At 44.0% G+C, this 24,042-nt stretch overlaps 1 protein-coding gene across 2 annotated transcripts in view; it reads right to left on the reverse strand.

The window, feature by feature from the left end:
• Positions 1-996: 996 nt before the first annotated feature.
• The window catches only part of TEX264 (testis expressed 264, ER-phagy receptor), a 943,072-nt gene continuing 920,026 nt past the window's right edge, over positions 997-24,042 (reverse strand). For both annotated transcript variants that reach the window (XM_078661149.1, XM_078661148.1), the window contains one exon: positions 997-6,794. In XM_078661149.1, the coding sequence (XP_078517275.1) occupies positions 6,469-6,794 (326 nt within the window). In that variant the 3' untranslated portion in view covers positions 997-6,468. The remainder of the gene's footprint in view (positions 6,795-24,042) is intronic.

A 24,042-nucleotide genomic window follows, 5' to 3' on the forward strand; every position in this document is an offset into this window, starting at 1 on the left:
ATCTTATTGCGGACAAGAACAAGTGAGAGAGCGAAAGGGTGTGTCTTGCTACTGCGATCCCTGAGAGGGTCAAGAGTGTTGTGTTCTGCGGTGCCAAATCACTTGTCTCCCTGGGAAGGTTAGGAGGGCAGGTGAGGCACTATAGCTTGTCGAACTTGGGCTCATAGATACTGAGATGGTATGGTGATAGAGTCCTTACATCCGGATGTTCTATGGTCCCAAGCATAGTTCTGTTCCTGAGCCGAATCTCTGCAACAAAACTCAGGTCATTAAATCAACAACCATTTAAACTCTTATACATCACAACCCTTTCCTACAGTTTCCCTGTTTATATGGTCACTCGACATCATAACCCTTCCTCACTGATCTTGATCCCAACTCACGCCTCAAACCACTGAAAAAACTTCAGCCTAACAGCCTCTTACAAATCCCTTCAGTGCTTAACTTGTAAACAATTAAGTGCCATGACCTAACGTTTTGATTAGAAACCTGGAGCTACCGAAGGTGGAGGCACAGATTACCAAGGCTGCTTAGTCTTGATTCCACGTAATGTCTCTTTATTCCACTACCAAACACTCCCTGCCTCTTAATCTCACTCTTGCAGGGTCTTTTTCAACCCTGCTATAGCCCGTTCGACACTCTTTTTTCGTATTTCTCTTCCTCCTTCTTTGTCCTTTTTGTGTTTTTCTCTCTCTTGCTCTGTATCAAAGTTTGATGAGGAAAGATAAGAGCCGGTCAACACAAGTGAGCACCAGTGGGTCCCACCTGCAACCACATGCTCAAAGTAAGAACCGCCTTCCACATTGTTTTCATATTTAGGATTTATTCTCAAAACTGTTACTTCATGTTTCTTGTAAATCAGTAATCAAGCCACCTCAGACCTCACACTACCCCTTACCCTCTTTCAACCCCAGCTCTCTTCCCGAACTCACTTAAATATCAAACATGCAGCACGCTTCCCTGGCACAGGGAAGAAGCAGCAGAGACAAACGTGAGTCAGAAGTAAATGTTTCTTTATTTGGAAGAGGACGAGCAGTAAGAACTGTAATCATCACAATAATAATAACATTAATCTTCCCGTCAGTTATTAAAACCCCAGTTGGACCAGTGGGAGTGTTCAGTGTGCTGAAAGAGAAACAATGTACATGTCACTCAGACCGTCTAAAGGCACCCACAGCTAGCAAGACCTCTAATGCCATGAGACACATCCATTCTAGGCACGCCACATGGTAAAGCAGAGACACTCTTGAAAGGCAATGATGGGGGGTACGTTGTCCTTTACATTCCTAAATAGTACCGTGAACATGTTGTAGTGATGTGTGGATCAGAATGCTGTGAAACTTGTTAACTGGACGCCGAATAAGAAGGAATTATTGGGGAACGTGCTTCTGGAACAGTAGTGACATGGTCACGCCAGAATAATGTGCAACATTTAGTTCTTACATTGCATTGGTGCACTTGCTGGAGTCAACTCGTGATGCTGTATCCTTTCCGCAAACCTTGGCTATAAAGGTCTGTCTTCCCAAGAATGTCAGACCCAAGCATCATGGTGACAAGAGGCCAAAACATGTCTGCACACCTAGGGACCGAATCCAGACGGTCTTCCTTTTTTATAGAAATTCTGGAGCAACTTGAGAGGATGAGGGGCATGATCCTTTCTCTCCACAGAGCTCCACTGTGAACATGCTCACTACTTAAGAGAGTTAGACCTGCCTTTTGACTTTTGCAGTAAACCAATGTTCAGATCCTTGTTACTCCTCTGCCTAGATTATCCACCAGGTGCTGACTAGTTTTGAGCCCCATCCATCCACCATGATTGCATGGCAAAATCACGCATGCGTTTAGCACGCACGCCTTTTTAACACCGGCATTAGAATGAACGAGTCATTACAAAGCCTTCCTTTTGCACACAAGTCGTTTGAACGACTTGCCGTAGGGGGTGCTGGACATTGGATTAGTATTATTTACTATTCCAACTCCAGTCTGGGCGACAGTAGGGAAAGTGTTGGACTTTAAATCCAACAACTCTCCGCCATTGCCGCCCCCCCCCAAAGCAAGTCGTTGTAACTACTTGCATGTAAAACGAATGTGTGCTAATGACGCATGGTTCCAGAATTGTGCTATAGGATGTTACCCATCCACCATGCCCTGCATCTTAAGATGTGTTTAAAAGTTGAGCTAAGAAAACTCCCTTGAGACTCTCAAGATGTTAAACTAATGGGTCAAAGGTTCTGGAAAGCTACTTTTGCAGGTGGGGTCTTTATCAGTACAGTGACCGGCTCTAAGGGGCATGTTCCCTCTCTGTACATTCCATAAATAGCTCATAATCTAGGGCCTACTGTGGCCTGTCTACCTTCTGGCTTATAGGGTTAAATGCGCTCTGAAAAAGTGTGTGTCCTTATGGTCGCTGTCATTAAATATCATATATACAAAACCAATAATCTCATATGTGACATATCTCAAGGAAGAAACATTTCTGGAACCGGCCTACTTGGGAAAGTCTGTTTAAAATGGTGTGGAGAGGCTGGAGTGTGGACACTGTATCATCACTAGTGCTTAGTGGTAAAGTATTGAGTTGCTTGTGAAGACCTGCAGTTTATAAGGCTCACTATTGTGGTGATACCTGAGAGGATCGAGAAGGAACCATTGAGCCACCCGAGTACAATGCCTTCCCAAACTAAATTGACACCCTGATACTCTAAATAAGCTCTGGTAGGCAGGTGATAAAAAGGCAGATAACAAATGAAAAAAGGTGATAAAGATGCAAATAAGCGAAGAATGAAGAATAAACCATAATTCTTAGCTCCGTCAGCTAAGCCTGCTTATCTTTTTAGTGCAGAGATTTGGCAGCACCATTGTTCAACATCAATTGGAAGCAGGGGAAATATATATAAAGAGGCAACAGAACACCTGCTGTTGCACTGCCTGGAGACAGGAGATTTTCTGTGAGTGCAGCACGTGCAGTTGTTATCTTGTTACGCAATGCCAAAATAGTAATGAAAATCTTGTAGCGAGGTAGAGAGTTACTGGTAAAAAGCAGAGAGGAAAATGGCAGGTTGGTACAGATGCATTGAATGGCTCGATAATTCAACAGGAGTAACTTACATCCACCCAGAAGATACTTTTGAAGTAGGTGAGTACCCATCAACGAAAATATTTCCGATATACCGTATCCGATCACCCACAGCCAGGGAGGTATTTAGGCGAGGGCAAGCTCTCTTGGAAGATATCCAGGGTCACACTGGAATCAGACAGAGGTAGGCTTTGGAGTTCATTCAGGAGCATGTTGGAGCTGAAGGTGCCAGCTAAGGTATTATTCAGCACCATAAGTTGATGGTATGTGGAGAATGATACCTTTAGAAGTACTCCAGTTCAATGCTAGGAGTTGAGGGATATAAGATTTTGATGTCATCATAGGTACAGACATATGGGTGATATGTGGGTTACGACAGCCATGGAGGTAATCCAATGACACATTAGGATCTGACCAAGGGCAGCACCTGAGATCATCCCCTGTCTGGATCAATGGTATTCAGGGAAACGACCCCATCCTTTCAGAGGTTTCCAGTGTCCGACAGATATCGGAAGGAGGCCAACCGTGGCTTGAGCCTACCTTCCGTAAAGCTTTGAATTGGCTGCAAGCCTTTACTCTTAATTATAAATATCTTCCAATAGGCCTTTGAATAATGGCATGGAGGAGGTAGATCGTACTAAAAAGTACGTAGGTTCCAAAATCAAAGAGCCAACAGCTCAAAAGAATGAAAACCAAATAAAGCACAAGGAAAAGGGAAGAAAACAGAGCAAGCAGAGTGCAGAGGACAACTAAGAACATATGAAGAGCTCAAGAAAGTAATATAGAAGGAACCAAGTAACAGTAACTATTAAAAACAAGATATAACAAGCAGAGTTTTCATCAAACCAAGAATGGTAGCCAGTCGAGTTGACACATATGACAGAGAGTGGAAGAATGCGGCGGAAGAGAAAAATTAAGATGCATAAAAGTATGAGTGGTTTGAAATGGAATTGTTAAGAATTTAGGCCAGCCAACATATTAAAATTACCAATAAATTGAAACAATAAAAAAAACCAAAATAAATTTGAGAGATGAGAAAGAAATGAGGTTTGACTCTGATGAGGTGAAATTGATAAGTTTTTACAGCATGAGCAATCAGGGGTTGCAGAAATGAATGAGAAATTTGCACACCACCACAATCTCAATGCTCAATGGGCTTTCTTGACAGAAAGATGCGTGGATTGTGGATTTCTATGGAAGTTAACAAGGGTTCAGCATCAACAAGTATGAGATCTAAAAAAGGTCAACGCTGGTGGAATGAGAAAAGTGAAATAAGGGTTTTTCAATGACAGGCATGGATAGTATTTGGAGGAACGGGGTCTCATTGGTGACCCACTGCCAGGATGGGAGTCAATAGAGTCAACTAGTTGAAAGCATTGGACAGAGTACCATCAAAGGGGTCTGCCGAGACAGGATTCAGCCCACTGGAACACAAGCGACTAGGTGGTGAGCTTTTCTTCATCTGGGAAACTAACATTTGGTGCACCCTTCTAACATCCAGAAAGGCTGAAAACAAACCGACCGTCTTTCAGGGAAAACTCTGAAATGGCAATCTTCAACCAGAAGGAACAGTTGCTAATAGTTCCTAATGTTGTTCAATGCAAGCACTCGAGTGGAAATGAAAGAATACACACAAACAGACAATATCACTAGGTGAGAGATCAACATGCCACTAAGCTGAGCCTAGGCAAAATTGACAAAATCTCAAGCAAATTGCTGAAAGAGGCTTTTCAAAGAAAGCCAGAGGTTGAGGGTGTAACCGTCCACTGAACATATATTGTTAGACTGAAGTCATGAGCATGAAAATAGTGTTACTGAGAAAAACACAATGTAGGGCACCTTTAACCATTGGTTTGCACCTCTCAGTATGCTTGGTTCCAAAGGATATCGCTTACTAATATTTCAAGCTGTAATGCGTACCCCGCATTACATTGCCATAGTAGGAAACAACATAAAGGCTTACATGACTGGGGTTTGAAAGACACTCACTCGGGTCACTTTGAACTTCTAATGAACATGCCTGAGTCACGTGACATGAATCAGGGAGGGCTGGCACGGGTATTCTGGAGGGCAGGCATGTGTGTCAGGGAGAGGGCAGGCATGGGTATCAGGGAGGGCAGGTATCAAGGGGCAGGCATCGGGGGCAGGCCCAGGTGTTGGCGGGCAGGCACAAGTATCAGGGAGGTCAAGTACAGGTATCAGGTAGGTCAGGCACGGGTATCAGGGAGGGCAGGAACGGGTATCAAGGAGGGCAGGAACGGGTATCAGGGAGGGCAGGAACGGGTATCAGGGAGGGCCGGAACGGGTATAAGGGAGGGCCGGAACGGGTATAAGGGAGGCCGGCACGGGTATGAGGGAGGCCGGCACGGGTATGAGGGAGGGCAGGCATGGGTATCAGGGAGGGCAGTCACACTGCAGAGTTGATCCTTTCACACGATGAGGAAGCATGGTCATGCGAGAGCCTGTACCCTCTTAGAGCAGTTACAGATACCAACACGCCTGAAGCAGCTTGGATAACACCGACAGTTAGGCAGCTCCACTCTTTTAGCAGCATGAAATCCGACTCCTCCCACAGCTAAGTACATGAGAAATTCTGTTGCCTTATTGACTAGGAAGGATCTTAACCTGTTTAGCTTCAGCAGGACACCTTCCTGTATCAAATATTCGTTTCTCATTTAATCTTTCCTGCCCTCCCCGAATACACTTTTGAAAGAGTAACTGGTGTGACTTTGTGTGTGATTTCTTCTCTCACCATCCGATCATGAATTAGGGGACAGAGGGTGAAAAAGCACAACCCATGTTCGTTGACCTCACAATACACCTGGAGACGATTAATGGAGTGACTCTTAGTCCGGCTTTGTGGCACACACTGTATTGCAGCAAATGTGGAATTGGGCACTTTCCTTAGGAAATGGATGCTCAAACCACCAGCCTACCCCCCACAAGACATCATAATTTCTTAAAATATAAATATATAATTAAAACTATTATCATGCCCCAGAGAACGGCTCTCCCTGGAGAAGAAATGAGAAGATGCCAATATAATGTGGCTGGATGCCCATCGTGTAGTGGCTCGTGATCTTCGAGGGTGTGATGCGTGGCACAGGCATGTCTGAAATGGGCACCTGATGCCTGACTCAAGAAAAGGGGGGAGAATGAAGAAGCCAACTGAGTGAGGTCTCTGGAATAAAGGTCCCAACAGAGAGTCTGGAATGTTTTTTGTAAAGGGAGCACCAGTCGCGAGGCACCACACCTGTAGTTCTTCTCCTGGGAAGACGTCTTTGTTGAAGAACAGTCCTTGGGGCAGGAACTCTGATAAGGGCTGGAGAACATTACTAACAATACATTGCTTGACTACCAGAAATTCCTGGCTTGACAAACGCTAAGCGATAACTCTATTCTTCTCCCCGTACTTTCTCCATGAGCAGAGGCTGTTTGTCCCACTTGGAGCTGCTGTCCAATTCCACTTTGAAGCCAATTTGGGACATTGGGGGCGGGCGCCCGGCTGCACCCTCGGTTGCACTGGCCTCGAGGTCTAGCTCTTCGAAGGACGAACAACTGGCCCCGGACTCGCTGTAGCTATGCTCGCTTCGGTTGTCCAGCTCCTCGCGGTTGCGGGTGGTGGGGAAGTCACTCGACATGCTGGTGGCCACTGAAGTCTCCCGGCTGTTATCTGGTCCCTCCAGGCTCAAAGAGCTGCTGTCAATCAGCATGTCTGTACCTACAAGAAAATAAAGAGGGGTTAATGAAAATGACTAGCTTTCAGCTTCAGCAATAGTCACTCCTGCAACCTAAACATATAAAGCTATGTCAATACTCCTCAGTCCTAACCTGCAGCACAGGCAGTTATTCCAAGACTGGGACCAAGGGTTAGCTCTGCTGATGTACCTCAATTCTGATCTCCAGCACTTCCACTATCCAAATACCTGAGCTACACACTTTCCCTCACAATGATCTCCAGCACTTTTAGCTATTCAAGAGTGGGGAATACTCTTTGCTCTGATGATGCATCTCATTACTAATCTGATTGTCAGCTACCACTCCAGAACTAGTACCTACGCCTAGCTTTATTCTGATGCACCTTCTGTAAGGTCTGCAGCACTATACTGCAACACTCGAGTCTAGTGCATGACCCTACTCTCCACTGGACGCAGTTTCACAGATGCGCCGTCCTGCACATATTAAAAACCTAGCGCTTGCTTTAAATGTACCTCTCTGCTGATGCATTGGTAATGCTAGATATTTATGGAGAGCCAAAACAGGCATAGGCTAACAGTATATGTATGTATGGGGCATTGTATAGCAAGTCAAATAATCTTTATTTCGGTCATAGACCATAACAGATGCAAAGTACCCAATACACTCATTAAAAAGCATCATGACAAGTATGAATAAATCCATTAGTTGCAAAAGATACACAAATTACATTTCTCACAGGCTAAAAAAATAAAAATGAGCTAAAAAGGTGTATAAAAATATATACAGGTTAATAATGTGGTAAAATCAGGACGTAAATATCACGCGGCCAACAAAGTTAAGCAGATAATTGACCACACGATTGGTTCTTAATAAATGACCAGCGTCTCCGCCACATGGCATATAAATAGCAAGAAACAGAAAATACAACTGATTGAGAGGTATCACATTTTAGAATCCTGAGTGCCTGATGGTACTGGTTGAGCCCCACATTTCTGCACAATTGGGTAAGCCACCGCTGTCTAAGATTTTTATAGGATGGACAGAAAAAAACGACATGGTGCACAGACTCCTCCTTTGCCCCACACGCTGGACATTCCAATCATTTGTTATCAGTCCATCTTTGCGAAAAAGCTCTGAGGGGTAGTGTTCCATGCCTAAATTGGACATAGAGTTTCCTTGCTTGGCTAGGAATAATCTCGTCCAAGAAGGGCTCAAATTTGTACTCATCTTTATGTCTCAAAAATTCTAGGGTTAGGGAACCCAGCGCAGAGTTGGTGACAACATCCTCCAGTTGTTGTATAGCAATGATCCTAGTCAAAAGGCACCAGAGTGCTGTACATGGTGAAAGGCAAGAACAGATCCGAAGTGACTGGAGCAGAAGCTGATTTGTGGACTGTTACTGCATCATGATTTAATGCACTTTTAAGAGATGTGTTAGAATAATTGCATCATTGTGTAATGCACTTTTAAGAGATACGTTAGAATCATTGCATCATTATGTAATGCGCTTTTAAGAGATGCGTTAGAATCATTGCATCAAGATGTAATGCACTTTTAAGAGATGCGTTAGAATCATTGCATCATTATGTAATGCGCTTTTAAGAGATGCGTTAGAATCATTGCATCAAGATGTAATGTTCTTTTAACAGATGCGTTAGAATCATTGCATCAAGATGTAATGCACTTTTAAGAGATGCGTTAGAATCATTGCATCATTATGTAATACGCTTTTAAGTGATGCGTTAGAATCATTGCATCAAGATGTAATGCGCTTTTAAGAGATGCGTTAGAATCATTGCATCATTATGTAATACGCTTTTAAGAGATGCGTTAGAATCATTGCATCAAGATGTAATGCGCTTTTAGGAGATGCGTTAGAATCATTGCATCAAGATGTAATGTACTTTTAACAGATGCGTTAGAATCATTGCATCATTATGTAATGCGCTTTTAAGAGATGCGTTAGAATCATTGCATCATGATGTAATGCACTTTTAAGAGATGCGTTAGAATCATTGCATCAAGATGTAATGCGCTTTTAGGAGATGCGTTAGAATCATTGCATCAAGATGTAATGTACTTTTAACAGATGCGTTAGAATCATTGCATCATTATGTAATGCGCTTTTAAGAGATGCGTTAGAATCATTGCATCAAGATGTAATGCACTTTTAACCTCTTGGATGCTATGGGAATTCCCCTGCTGTGCTGGGATTTCGCGATCCTCGCACATTCATGACGAGCTGGGCTCGTCATGAGCGTAGCAGGAGGCTACTGCATGACGAGCCCAGCTCGTCATGAGCGTCGAAGGGGTTAAGAGATGCGTTAGAATTACTGCATCACACACTTTCAGTGTGCCTTCTGCCTCCCGTTTCCCCGCTGCATCTGAATCGCACACTATGCTGAAGTGAACTGCTCATTATGTACCTTTAAAAAGCTGCATTAAGACAATAAATAAACTGCCCCCTGAGCAAAATCATGTGTGTGGAGGGCAGTGTTCGCTCTTTACATATAAGGAACAAAACGTTACTTTTTAATGCCACTGTTGAGAGAATTAAGACGTATTTAATAATACAAAGTTGCTATGTATACGGTACTGTCGCAGGACATTGTTATATGAAATTATTAGTAGCCAGTATAAAATGGCGCTCGTTTGATTGACTGTTGAATGTTGGAATTCTGAGGAGACAAAGCCGAAACTTGAGCCAAGGACCTGCATATCCAACACAGACGTCAGCAGCCAGAACTTCACCACTGATCTAACAGACATGAAGAAAAGAGAGCATATATGTTGTCTACATGAATGCACAGGACACCTACTGGTATTCGTGCGCTTTGGAAATGTATTAACGTAACATAGCATGATGGCGGGGTGACTGTACACAATAATAAACGGATGTCATGGGGGTAGATTATGATGGCGGGCGGACTTGAGTCCGCCCGCCATCCTAGCGGGACTGGGACCGCCCACCTGTCATGCGGCGGTCCCGCACCCCTAATTATGATGCGACCGCTACCGCGGCGGTCGCATCTGGCAATTTAACATTGCGGCGGGAGCTGCTGGCAGCAGCGCCCGCAGCATTGTCAAATAGGGGATACTATGGGTACCCCCCCAGTGCGCAACTGCCCCCCCCCCCCAGAGGGGGTCCGTAACGGGCCCCCCGAAGCCAGCCTCCGCGAGCCAAGTCTAAGGAAAGGGTTGTGGCCGTCTTTAATGGCGGCCACGTCCCTTTCTTTAGACACGGCTCGTCTAAAGAAAGGGGCGGGCCAACGCTAAAGCGCCGCATGGGCGTTTTTACAAACAAGCATTTGCAATGCAATAGGTGCCGCATTTACGAAACTCTTAAATGCGAGACCTATTTCATTGCAAATGCTTGTTTTAAATTGTGTCTTTATGGATTCTGTTTGCATCGTGGACTTTCAAAGCAGTACCTTTTGTAACAGCACTTTCGGGATGCGGTTTGCCTAGCCTAGATTATTCTGCTTTAACCACATGAATGCTACAGCAATTCATCCTCTGTGCTGCAGATCCCAGAGTCCCATTGTTCATGACGAGCTCAGCTCGTCATGAGCACACAAGCAGTGTACTGCGTGACGAGCTGAGCTCGTCATAAGCATGGAAGGGGTTAAAGTACAGGACTAAGGTTGGACTGTGTGACCAAGACATGGTTTTCTCAGGTTTTGTCCTTGCGGATCAAAAGGGTCTGCCAAGACAACTTTCAGGCCATTGGAACACAAGCTAGCAGGTAATGAGCTTTTCTTTCTCTGGGAAACAAACATTTAGTGCACCCTCTAACATCCAGAACACAGCTAAGGTTGGACTGTGGTATCAAGACATAGGGGCCCATTAGGATGGTGGGTGGATCGCCCCCGCCAGGCTGGCGGTAGCCACCGCCGGCCTGGCGGGGGCGATCCGCCCGCCATCCTACCCGGAACGACCCCCCGGGCGGGGGGGACCGCGGCGGACGTAAAGACCGTCCCCTGCTTTTCCGCCCCGGTCTCCTTGCGGCCGGGTCTATCAGACACCGCCAGCCATATTAACATGGCCATTTTCCAATGCGTTTCCGAGGCAGGCCCCCAGGGACTCCGGGGGGTGGGGGGTGCACATGGGGGGTACCTATGGTACCCCCCAGCATTGCAAAGCACAACGTGACAGGTACCGCGCGGTGCCTGCCACTTTGTGCTTTGTAATGCACAACATGTATCTTTAGCATTGCGGCGGGCGGTGCTTTGAGCACCGCCCGCCGCAATGCTAAAGATACAGGATGCGCCCGCCACTGTGGTAGGTGCATCCTAATACCCCCAACGGGACCCCCGCCCTTATGGTGGGCAGTCCCCACACACGACAGGATGACGGGCGGACAAAGTCCGCCCGTCATCCTAATGAGCCCCATAGTGTTCTTAAGTTTAGTCTTCACGGATGTTGTTTCTATGTGGGCTCAAATCATGCTAGTTGACATTTAGCATGTTTTGACTCCTTAAGTACAGAGCATTGGGAAAGCCAGTAGGTCTACCATTGGCTGCTGAACTTTTGCCTTTGCCAATGTTTGTTATGTTTTGTCATGGTTTCGGCAAAACTTTATTGTCAGGGAAGCTACCGTCCCCCGCAACAAAAAATAGTGCCTAAACGCAAAAAATATTTTTGGGGACTCAAAAAGGACACATTGCCATATCAGTCCCTGGTTCTGAAGAGAACTACTTTGTGTGGATGTGATCCTTGTGACAGGGTGGTTCTGAAGGGAACTACTTTGTGTCGATGTGCTCCTCGTGACAGTGTAGAATGCAGTCACTCACCGCAAATACACCCAATAGCTGACGTGGGCTGACCCACTGTTCCATGCTGTATGCTGAAGTGGAAAGAATTAAAATTTGAATAAAGCAATAACAGGCCAATAGATGAAGAGGTCTGGCTGAAAGACCATGCTAGCATATTACACATATAATTTTAGTAGAACCAAAGGTAGATCTAAAAGGGTTTGTTAATGTCTGGCCTAAAAAATGAGGCTCCATATATAAATTAGGAGTTAAGAGAATACACAAGAAAGGTGGAATACATGTGAAATTAGGCCATGGTTTTTCTACGGCTAATGGGAGATTGGCATTTATATTATTGTCTGTTGCATACCACCACCAATTCCTATTATCCTCTATTTTCTACAATAAATGAATTCAGTAATTCAATACTTCTTGACTTCAGCTAAATTTACTGGTTCAGTGACAGGTTACACTCCAAAGTTACCAAAACTATCTACAATTTCTTACTTCCCTACATAATCCTGTCCCTTAAGTCTTTCCTCACAAAGGGCTTCTTGCCTTCCTCCATCTAGCCACTACTATTGTTCTTATATTGAAAACATGCTGCTGATTGTGGGCAACAATAACACTTCCACCATATATCTCTCCTTCTGCATTGCTTAAAGAGTCTTAAGCTAGTTGTACAGTCACAATGGACATTTTTATCTCTACCAGCAATCTTCTTTGTTCTCCTATGTTCAGCTTTCACTTTGTTCTCTTCAGAGAGAGGATTCTTCTTTTGACATCTAATTTTTATGACCAGGCATGTCTTCACAGCCTATCGTCTATTTTGGTATAACTTGATTTATCAGCAGTTTTAGGGCATTGGATCATGGACCTTTTTGATACAAACTGGGTTTACCTATCTCTTAAGCTGAATCTCATTTCTCAGTTATACTGTCTGTCTCCTGAAAGAATTTGCTTTCATCTCTCACTACTTTGTCTTAATGAGTTCACAGCTTTCAATCCTTGATCCATTCTTATTTTCCCTACATGCTGTCCCTTTAGCATCAGTCGCTCATTCTCTCCACCATTGTCTGACAATGTCTTAAACCTTGTGAAGTGCGGACGAAAAACATCTATCTTTGTGTTATCCCACTTTAAAGTTAGATACATTCACTTTTGTGCAGAGACAGAAAATGTAGTCAAAAATATCGATTTGCTCATCAGGAATATCAACAGACAAATTCTCATGGTCAGGAATATCAATTTTAGGTAAGTAATATCAATGTTAAAAATATTGACGTGTTTAATGTCATTTGCAAAAAGATAGTTGTTAAAAATATTGATTTTGTATTAATGTTATGTTTTTAGTATTTATTTCATATGTATGTTTTTTGTATAAGAATTGTCTGTATTTTTATGATGTGTTAAAATGTTAGTAGTTATCAATGTATTTTTATTAGAATTTTGCGTTTTTAGTTCCGTAGAGGGTTGTGGGTGTATAGGGAATAGGGTGGGAAGCAATTTAATTATATAAAATGTATTGATTATTTTTAGTAGGTTTCTTTTAAAAAAAAGGAATTTTGCATTTTTAGTTCTGTAGCAGGTTGTGGGTTTATAGGGGAATAGGGTGGGAAGTAATTTAATTACATTCAATGTATTGAATATTTTTTAGATAATATTTGTTTAATTGAGATGTTATAGTGTTAAATGTGTAAAGTAATTTATTATGAATTAATTAATATTGTCTTAATTAATTTAATTAATTAATTGGCAATTAATTATGGTATTTGTGTAATTCATTTTAGGTGTGTGTTGTGGTGTTTATAGGACTAAATAGTGGGAAGGGTGGGAAGTAATGTATTTTTAATTGATGGATTAATAATAAGTTGTTAATTAATTTCAATTAATTAATCAGTAATTAATTATGGTAATTGTGTAATTAATTTTAGGTGTGTGCTGTGGATATTATAGTGTTAAAGCATGTGTACTTAATGAATGTTTATTATTATTTTCATTATTAATATTTTTTTAATTGACTAGTAATTATGTTAATTATGGAAATACATTTAAATAAAAACATTTGAAGTGTTTTATTTATTGGTGTGGTGTTATAGGGCAGGTAATAAAATAAATACATTTATGTTTTAAATAATTTTTTTGTTTGTTAATATTTTCTCTTTTTAAATAATTATTGTTTATAAATGTATTTAATAATTTATTTTATATAATATACGTAGCTTTTTGTTCTATGTAATTAATACTATTATATGTGTACTTTTTATATGTTTAATATATGTAATCGTATATTTTTTTAATATTGTTTATTTTTATGATTTTTTTTTTTTCAATTGTTTAAATGTTATTAGTATTTTTATTTCCTCTGCTATCAACCACTTTCCTTAATGTTGCACTCACTGGAGTGGGAATAGTAATTTGAACCCCTCCGCTATCCAATCCGTTCCCTACTGTTACACTCACTGGAGTGGGAATAGTAATTTTTGCCCCTCAGCTATCCAACACTTTCCCTACTGTTGTACTCACTGGAGTGGGAATAGTAATTTTTACCCCTCTGCTATCCAACACTTTCCCTACTATTGCACTCACTGGAGTGGAAACAGTAATGTTTGCCGCTCAAATATCCAGCACTTTCCCTACTGTTACAGTCACTGGAGTGGGAATAGTAATTTTTACCCCTCCGCTCTCCAACATTTTCCCTACTGTTACACTCACTGGAGTTGGAATAGTACATTTAATTCCTCCGCTATCTAACACTCACCCTACTTTCGCACTCACAGGACTGGGAATAGTAAATGTTACCCCTCCGCTATCCAACACTTTCCCTAATGTTGCACTCATTGGAGTGGGAATAGTAATTTTTACCCCTCCGCTATCCTACACTTTCCCTACTGTTGCACTCCTTGGAGTAGGAATAGTAATTCTTTCCTCCCCGCTAGCCAACACTTTCCCTACTGTTGCTCTTACTGGAGTGGGAATATACATTTGTACCCCTCCGCTATCCAACGCTTTCCCTACTGTTGCACTCACTGGAGTTGGATTAGTACATTTAATTATTCCGCTATCCAACATTTTCCCTACTGTTGCATTTATTGTATTGCGAAATGTACGTTTTAATTTTTAAATATTTAATGTTTTCATTTATTATAGATTTTTTTTTTTTTTAAATTATTAACATATATATTTTATTTTTACATAATTTAAAATTTTAAAAATTAAATAAAGATAATAGTTAATACATTATTTTAAAGTAAATGTATGAATATGTATAAATTATTGTTTGCGTGTTTTTATTTTTTTAAATTAAGTTTATTTTTTATATTTAGTTGAAATGTAAACTAAATTAAATTAATTTTGTTAAAAATAATGTATATTTAATATGCATTACTTTATTTTATATATATATATATATATATTTATTTTTTTTTGTAAATCTTTTTATTAAAGGTAAATAACAACAAGGCAAAAAATCAGTACAATAGGATATAGTTCGAGCGAGGAAGGAAAAGCAAAAATCATACAGTAAAGTTTATAAATTACACCAGGGAGAGGGCGCAGGGGAGAGACGAGCTCCAAAGCAAATAATCAGTCCACATTACGGGAATGGTGGGTCAGGGGGAAAGCTGGACTTCAGGGACATCCGGAAGAGGAGGAGTGGAAATATCCCCACGGTAAGTGTTCCAATGACCCCAGACCTTACCCCATTTCCTGGGTCGCCCCCGCGCCACATAGACCGTTTTCTTCCTAAACATGCACCAATCCATGTTTTCCATCCAGGGCTCAACTGTGGGTGGCCTCTGGGAGCCCCACAACTGTGCTATGTCTCTCTTAGCAACCATATTTCCCAGGGTTGCCCACTGCGTCTGTGCGACATTATAATCAGTTGGTTCCCAGACATTCAGGAGAAAACGTCTAGCAGGTTGTAGAGCAACACCAGTAGCCTCTCTCATCCTATTGTGCACCCCAATCCAGAAGGCAGCAACCATGGGACACTCCCAAATTATATGCAAAAAAGTCCAGAGCAACCCACAACCACGCTTACAAAGACCATCTGTGGAGTAACCCATTCTAATCAAGTGAGGACCAGTCACATAGACTCTGTGTAGAATTTTAAGTTGCACTAATCAGAGACGGGCCGGAATCGCGACCTCCTTAGGAGAAGAGATTGCGGATTGCCAGTCCTCGTCGTCTAATTCAAGACCGTCTCGGGTCCAAACGTCTCGGAGGAGCACTAACAGGTCAGTTCTACCATTGATTAGCTTTTTATATATCAAAGAGATAGTGCTATGCGGCACATGACCATCTAATATTCTATCCTCTAGCGGAGAGGATTCCGGGATACTAGTACTCTCGGGAAAAACCGACCGCAAAGCATGATGGACCTGGGCATATCGAAAATATTCCATCCTACTAAGGTGGAACTCTACCTGCAATTCCTCAATAGTTTTAAACTTGCCTTTGACCCAGAGGTCACTCACCTTACTAATCCCAATCATATCCCATTTCTCAAATCCTTTCGTTTTCCACAAGCTACCCAGCCTCTCGGAAGCGAAAAGCGATCAGTCGATCTTTCCAACCCATTGCACTGTTTGCGCAGTTCAATATCAGTACTGCAATCTTTGTGGGTCCCGAGAGTCTCCCGACATCTAGTCTGGAGTAAAGTGCTCTATAATAATCTCCCCCCGGCAACAACCACCTATCCATTGCAAAAGCAGGGTTCAACCCGGGGTCATACATACCATGATTAATGGCCCCTAATTGAGACGCCCAGTAATATCGCTTAATGTCGGGGAGAGCGATACCGCCATCGTACCATGGTAGCGTCAGCTTGGCAAGGGCGATACGCGGACGCCCGTCCCAAATTAACTGCCTCTGGAGACTCTCAATAGCCCGAAAATAATTCTCAGGGATTACATCAAAGGAGTTATGAAGAGCATATAGAAAGCGTGGCAATGAAATCATCTTAAAAAGCGCCGCACGGCCAAGTGGCGAAAGCGGTAGTTTGCGCCAGCGCACCACATCCAGCTTCAACCGGTTCAGCGGTGGGAGCAAATTCTGTTCGTATCGGACAGTCGGGTTCAGTGACGCATATATCCCAAGATACTTAAAACCCGCGTTTGCAACCTGAATGGGACAATCGCGCGGCAAAAGAGGGACTTCACCAGAAAGGACGTATAAATAAGATTTAGTCCAGTTAATAACCAAGCCGGAATTTTTACCAAAAGATGTAAGGACATCAAACAAAACTATTAACGACTTCCGGGGCGACGGCAAGTACAACAGTATATCGTCCGCATAGAGCGAAATCCGGTCTTCAAAGTCTGGGGCCCACTGAATACCCCTTATCGATGGTTCCCAGCTAATCCATGCAACTAGGGGCTCAAGAGCAAGAGCAAACAAGAGTGGAGACAGTGGACAACCCTGTCTTGTACCTCTTCCAAGAACGAAAGGCTTGGAAACCTGACCATTTACCACAACCTGAGCCAATGGATCTTCATAAAGAAGCTTGACCCAGCTAATAAAGCCAGGACCAAAACCGAACTTGGCCAGTACGGCCCACAAATATGGCCACTCAACCGTATCAAAGGCCATAGTGGTGTTTAAGGAGGCCAAGATGGCCGGCTCACGCAACAACGAAGTCCTTGCGAGAACGCCGTGCAACCGTCGCAGATTCATAGCCGTATTCCGATGAGGAATGAAGCCGGATTGGTCCGGATGAACCAAGTCACCAATCACCTTAATTAGACGATTAGCTAACAATTTAGCAAGGATCTTGGGCTCTGCATTAAGGAGTGATATCGGTCTATAAGAGGCACAGCGGTCCCTTGGCTTCCCTTCCTTGTGAATCACCACTATGGTCGCAAGACGCTGATCCCGGGGAAGAAAGCCCATTTCCCGTAATTCCAAGAACATGTCATGAAGATACGGCGCTACTGTATCGGGGTGCAATTTATAAAGTTCAATGGGGAGACCATTAGGGCCCATCGCTTTTCCCGAACGAATGGAGCGTATAGCGAGAGCTACTTCATCTGCGGTTATTACAGCATCCAATAACTCTGAATCAGAGTCAGATAAGCTGGGCAGTGCTATATCACGCAACAAGAAACGGGAGTCTTCCTCCGGTCTATCCGACACAGGGGAATACACTTCCTGGAAATGCTCCGCAAAACTCTGGACAATCACCTCGGGATCAGTCACACGCATACCATTCACTCTCTCAATCATGGGAACCACGCGATTAGCCCTTTCTTTTTTGTCTAACCATGCTATCAGCTTGCCGGCTTAATCCCAGACATCAAACAATCGCCCCTGTTGTTCCCTGCCCATGACTTTCGCTGCATCTGTGACCAGCGACCTATAGTCACGCTGTTTAAGTCGCAAGACATGCAACCTCTCACGGGTGACGCCCTGTTCCAGAGAACGTTCCAATTCGGTGATCTCTGTCTCTAGTCTCACTACCTCCTCATTCCTACTCTTCTTCACGCCAGTTATCAGTGACAACGCCTGGCCTCTGATGACCGTCTTAAAGGCCTCCCAGAGCGACACCGCGGAAGACACAGATCCCTGATTTTTGACAAAATAGTGGTTGAGGGATTTAATCTGTGCCGCACGGGTCTTAGGGGTACGGAGATACCACGGATTAATAGGGGCTACCCGCCCCTCTGCACATACACGCAACTCCATCCGAAGCCACAAAGGGGAGTGGTCGGATATTCCCCGAGCTAGGTGACGAACCTCAGTAACAGCGGGGGCATGCGCAGCCGGCATCAAGATGTAATCAATCCTGGAAAGGCTACCGTGTGCACCCGAGTGGAAAGTGTATTGGTTCTGGGCCGGGTGCTGCAACCTCCAGCAGTCCACCAACCCCAGTGTGTCTATTAAAACCATTAAGCCAATTCTGCGACCCTGCAAGGTCCCTGGGCGGGTGTCGATCCTCCCTACCAGAAACAACTGAATTAAAATCTCCGCCCACAATCAAAATTCCTTCAGGAAGCCCCAATAGTACCCGTCCCAGGTCCGCGAAGGTTGTCGACTGCAGACCAGGGGGGACATAAACTGAGAGGAAGGATACGATCCTACCCTCCAACCGTCCTGTGATAGCTACATAGCGCCCTCTATCGTCTAAAAGTGTGGCATCAATTGCTAAGGGAAGAGAATTCCTAATTAGAATACCCACCCCCCTGGATCCAGAGGAGAACCCTGCATGGGCGACCAGGCGATATCCTCTCCGGTTCATGGCATGACAAGTGTTACCGATCAAATGCGTTTCCTGTAACAATACGACATCAGGAGAAAGTCGCTTCAACAGTTGCATCACAACCCCTCGCTTAATCCTGTCCCCCAATCCATTCACATTCCAACTCAGTAGTCTAAATCCCCTACCCCCCATCCGGAAAGTGAAAGCGGATCCAACCCCCCCCGGAACTCAGCATCCAAATCAATTGACAGAACAATACGTTGCCTTGCACTAAACCCAAACACACCCATGTGAACAACCCCCCACCCTCAAACCAGAAACCCGTTACAAATCCCCCCACCCTGCACCCCTGCAGAAGACTAAATAGCCACCCCAACTTGCAGTGTGCCTGTCGCCCTAACATCAAACTAGTCTACAAAAAGAAACCCTAGAGGAGGAGGAGTCCCATCCATCGCCCAGCAACCTCCGGGTATGTATATCAAGTCATAAAATAAAAGTCATCGAACCATAGTCAGAGTTATCAATAGAGATCAGAGACCGGAAACCATGCTCCTATTCCTGCTCCGTCGGGCCACCCTCTGCTCCTCCAGAATGCTCCTCCTGGCCACGCCGGTGCCGCAAAGTGTCAAGCCATTCACCCACCATCTCTGGACGATCAAAAAAGTACGTTCGTTCCTCAAATTCAACGCGCAGCCTGGCTGGAAAGAGCATTGCGTATCTCAGTTCCATGTCCCTCAGTCGACGTTTGACGCCTAGAAACCCAAGTCTTTGCTTTTGGACTGCCTGTGTAAAGTCCGGGTAGAAACTCACAGTGGTATTTTCATATTTCGTGGGTCCATTCGTCCGCGAAGCCTGCAGGATAGCGTCTCTATCTCTGAAATTAAAGATTCTGGCGATAAGAGGTCGCGGCGGGGCACTCACATTCGGTTTACCACCCGGTATTCTGTGAGCTCTTTCAACCGCAAAGAACTTGCTCAACCCCTTAGGAACAAGGTGCTTGGTGATGAGATCTTCCACAAAAAGATCAGCTGCCGGATCCTCTGATTTTTCCGGGACCCCTATAATGTGTACATTGTTACGCGAGCCCTACTTTCAAAGTCCTCCAACCGGCGGGCAAAAATATCATTCGAGGTCCTCAGATTGCGGACCTCCGTCTGTAGATCGGACACATCACCCGTGAGGCTGGAAGTTTTCAAATCCAACGATTTGACCTTTTCGTTGGTTTTCGATAAATCCGTACGAATCAAATTAACATAAATCGCCACGGTTTCCAGCTTGTGGGCGAGAGTCTCAAATTGTTGGCCGATGGAAGCCTTCATCCCGTCAATGCCACCCATGACGTCTTGCAAGGTCAATTCTGTCGATGAGGCCGGGTCCTCTCTAGTACCATCCAGTGATCTACTCGGTCCACCAGGGGATCCTTTAGCTTGAGCGTATCGATCTATATTATTTGCCTGGGTGTAGCCACCTCGCCGAGTGATCTTGGATTTTTGCTTGTCACTATCAGGCTTAGTCGCCATCACGGACCGGAAGACTCTCCAGAGCAGTGGGCAACGAAAGAAAATGGCCTCACCGGGAACGGCAATCCAACCGACAGCGGCACTCAGAGGGCACGGTTCGTCTGGGCCCAGAGCACACAGGCGGAGCAGCCCCTATGATCGCTTAAGTCAAGCAGCTTCATCTAGTAGTAGGCTAGCTCTCAAGTAGGATCAGACGGAGGCCTCGAAAAACGAAAGTGAAAGTAGATCAGTGTCTCCTCAGGCCGCTGTTGTTCAACTACTACCCGGGCAGCACACCAACTCGAGCTCCGGGCAATTCCGAGGGGCAGGCCGCAATATTCAAGTTGATGTTATTCCGGCTCCTGAAGTCCGATTCAAATTCGGACAACGGTGTCCGCCTCAGCTACGGCTCTTCTTCAATAACCCGTCAATGTGATCAGGATAGTTTACAGGATAGATGCGGGAGGTTGCGAGGGTCTTGTGAGCCCTGTGCTCACGCGGCCATCTTGGTTACACGTGAAACTCCTCCTATATATATATATATATTTTTTTTTTTAATCAATATTTTTTACATCTATATTTTTTACTTCGATATTTTTGATTCGATATTTTTGTACTTACCTGTTAAGGTATGGAGTCGATATTTTTGTAGTATTTTTTTTCTCGATATTTAGGAACATCGATGTTTTTAGCACTGATATTCTATCAGTGAACCATTTATTTTATTAAATACATTATTTTACTGTGACACTCGATAATACGATTTTCATTCAGACCTCACCTTACTCATTCAAAGAACAAATTTCTACGGTTACAAAAAACTCCCATTTTCAGGTCTTTGGGATTTGGAAAAATACATTGGTCCTTCTTTTTTGCTCTGCCTAAGTACCGTTTTAGAACGGGTTTCTTCTCTGGCTGCACTCGAGTTATTCTATATACGTCTACCATGACCTCCTCTGTATTTTTTCCAGGTTTCGCTTCATTCTTCAGTTTAGATTATGTCTCATCTTTATTTCTCACATATTTCACCATAAATTAGCCATGTGCTTATGCATTTTCAGTATCTTTTTAAATGCATCTTACTTAAATGCAATCATCCTCTTGACATTCGTAATGCTTGTATGTATTGGTATTTGTATAGCACAAACCTAGCTATTAATCAACAAAGCACTGTACGTCATGGGGGGTGGGGGTGGAGGGTTGGGAGATGACCTACAATAGCGAGTACCTCAAGTGGGAATTACACCAATACATTTCACACATTTAGGCACAGGGATTGTAAATTTGTCCAGAATAAGATAATGTTGATCAAAGCACCGAAGCCAGGATTCAAATCTGGGTCCTCAGTGACTTAGCAGTAACTTTAGCAACTAAGCCATATCTCCTCCCAGTGTCTACTTAATCTCAATATAACCCCCCCCCCAAAAAAAAGGGACCTTAATTTATATTTTTGTTGTATTTAGCTACACCACAGACTATTCGTACTAAATCCAGATTCTGACTGTTCTTCCTCGAAAACTGTTTGACTAAGACCCTAACACTCTTTAAAGAATAGGTGAAAGGCGTTTTTATAGTCTAGCCGCTAGCGCATCCCTGCATAGACTAGGCTCTCACATGCCATATGCCCAAAGGCATTTTGGAGTATGGACGTCTGTATGATTCTTTGATGTACTTTTACATGCTTTGTGAATTGGCCCCGCAATATCTACAATGGGAATAAAATGGGGACATTAACATGCAATTAGTACGAATAGAAGGGGGTGTGGGCCCTCTTTGCACTTTTACCAATAGGGATGTTTCAGGGCCAATTTACAAAGGCATGTAAGAGTATATACAAGAGTGCTCCTGTACTATTACTTCCCATACTCATAAAGACTTTGTAACTCAACACCCCAAATGTGTAACAGGGAGAGGTGCTCCCGAGCTCGGGGCTCACAGCTCGATCCCCGGTGCCAGGCAGCAGCTCAGGCCAGGACCATGTGACTCTGGGGAATAGTTTACTTAATCTCATCGACGGCCCCCAGCGCTTAGGTACCCTTAGGGGTGATATGTTCACGCTTTACAAATGTGGAATGTATTCATTTTAACATTATATAATGATGTTATATTGTCTTTTGCATTTCTATACATTTGTTTACTCTATTTCATAATATGTTGTACTCTTTGTGCCACCTTTCATAAAAACACCAAACGAAACAACACAAAGACCTGTTCAGTACTATTTAGTTTAAAGTGCATAACAGTGTGTTATTTCAAATAGCCATCCCTTTCAAGAATACTCCGTCCCAGGGTTTGTAGCTGTTAAGGTTATAGCAGGGCTTTAAGTGGGCCGGGTCTCACTGGTGCTGAGCACCGGCAGTTTTTGAAAGGGGACCTCGAAACCGGTCTCTATCGGGCTCTGTTTTGTTTTCTTCCGGACTGCAGGGACAGCAGGCACATCAATGTGCGCCTGCTCACACTGCTCACTAGTGGAGAAGTTACGACATGACGTCAAGCCAGATGAGCTTTGTGGAGTCGGGGAAGGGAAATCCTTTACAGAGAGTCATTTTCTCTCTGGATTTCCCTTCTCTTTTTAAAACTCAGGAGCAGCAACATTGTGATGGTGTCCCCAGGGCTTTAAGTGGAAGCTTTTTTAAATATTATATACAAGCCATAGTTGCTGCTTATTTATTTTATGCAACTAACAACCACTGGCAGTGCCAATAGTACTAACTTGTTCTTGTTACTTGTTGTATCATGCATCTGGATGCAATGACAAAAACAACAAAATACAAGTCCGGCGGCACACTATGCTAAGGACAGATTTTTAGCTTGTTTGTTTTTAAGCCACGCCCTTAATTACATTGGCCAAGCCCCTTTGTGAGACCCCCCTCCCCCCGTTTTTTTCATCCCACTTAAAGCCCTGGGTTACAGTATGTTGTGCATAGGGCGCTAGTCCTCGTGGCTTGCATTCCTCACACTGTAAGTCCACCCTGTAGTTTACAACACGGTCAGATGCATCTTATTCAATAGAACGGTTTCACCCGCGCCCCGTTCACCTTCCATGCCCTGCTGCATATTACTGCATCCACACAAACAAAAATGTTGCAGCATAAGGTCCCGCTGCCCCTCTAGATGCCTCGGAGGGCAATTCCATTAGTCGATGGGCCTCGTTCCAGCATTACATCCGGCTGCCTGCCCCTCTATGAGCAAGGCGGCGCACGTCCTGCCCCTCTGGCATGGCCACATCCGGTGCAGAGTGCACCGCAGGCCTCACGTGGGACATGCGCGCGGTGCAGGGAGCGCTGATGAATAAAGGGACAAAGACGGAAGCAGCCTGCGGCATGTGATTGGGACAGGGAGTGGGCCAATGGCACTGCTTCTGTTCTCAGCTACGAGCCCTTCTGTGCTCGAGGCGAAGCACGTGTCTTCCGACGGTGAATGAGGGCAGAAGAACCTCTCTGCTTTTCAGAGTGCAGCTCTCAACTCTTCACTTAAGGCTTATATATCAAAAGAGAGGCCAGGCAGCGTGCATTTTCAAGAGCTGGTCTGCTTTAATACCAGATGTGCAAAATGTATTCCATGTATTCCCAAGGTAGGGAGGAAAACAAATAGAAATAAACACATCAGGTAAATATTACAAATGCATACTACACACGCGGGTTTCTCCTGGGAACACAACAAGTACTTCTTTCGAAATTTCTAATCTTGGACGATGAACTTCTGTTCCGTTCCGGATTGTCACAGTACTTGCGTGTGAGGAATCCAGCACGGCAGAGTGTGGGAAAAGAAGGGAACTGGTATGGGAGAAAGGAATGTGCCCACATACTGACAGGTGTG

The sequence above is a fragment of the Lissotriton helveticus genome, chromosome 9, assembly GCF_964261635.1.
Source record: "Lissotriton helveticus chromosome 9, aLisHel1.1, whole genome shotgun sequence".
In the NCBI taxonomy this organism is placed as follows: domain Eukaryota; kingdom Metazoa; phylum Chordata; class Amphibia; order Caudata; family Salamandridae; genus Lissotriton; species Lissotriton helveticus.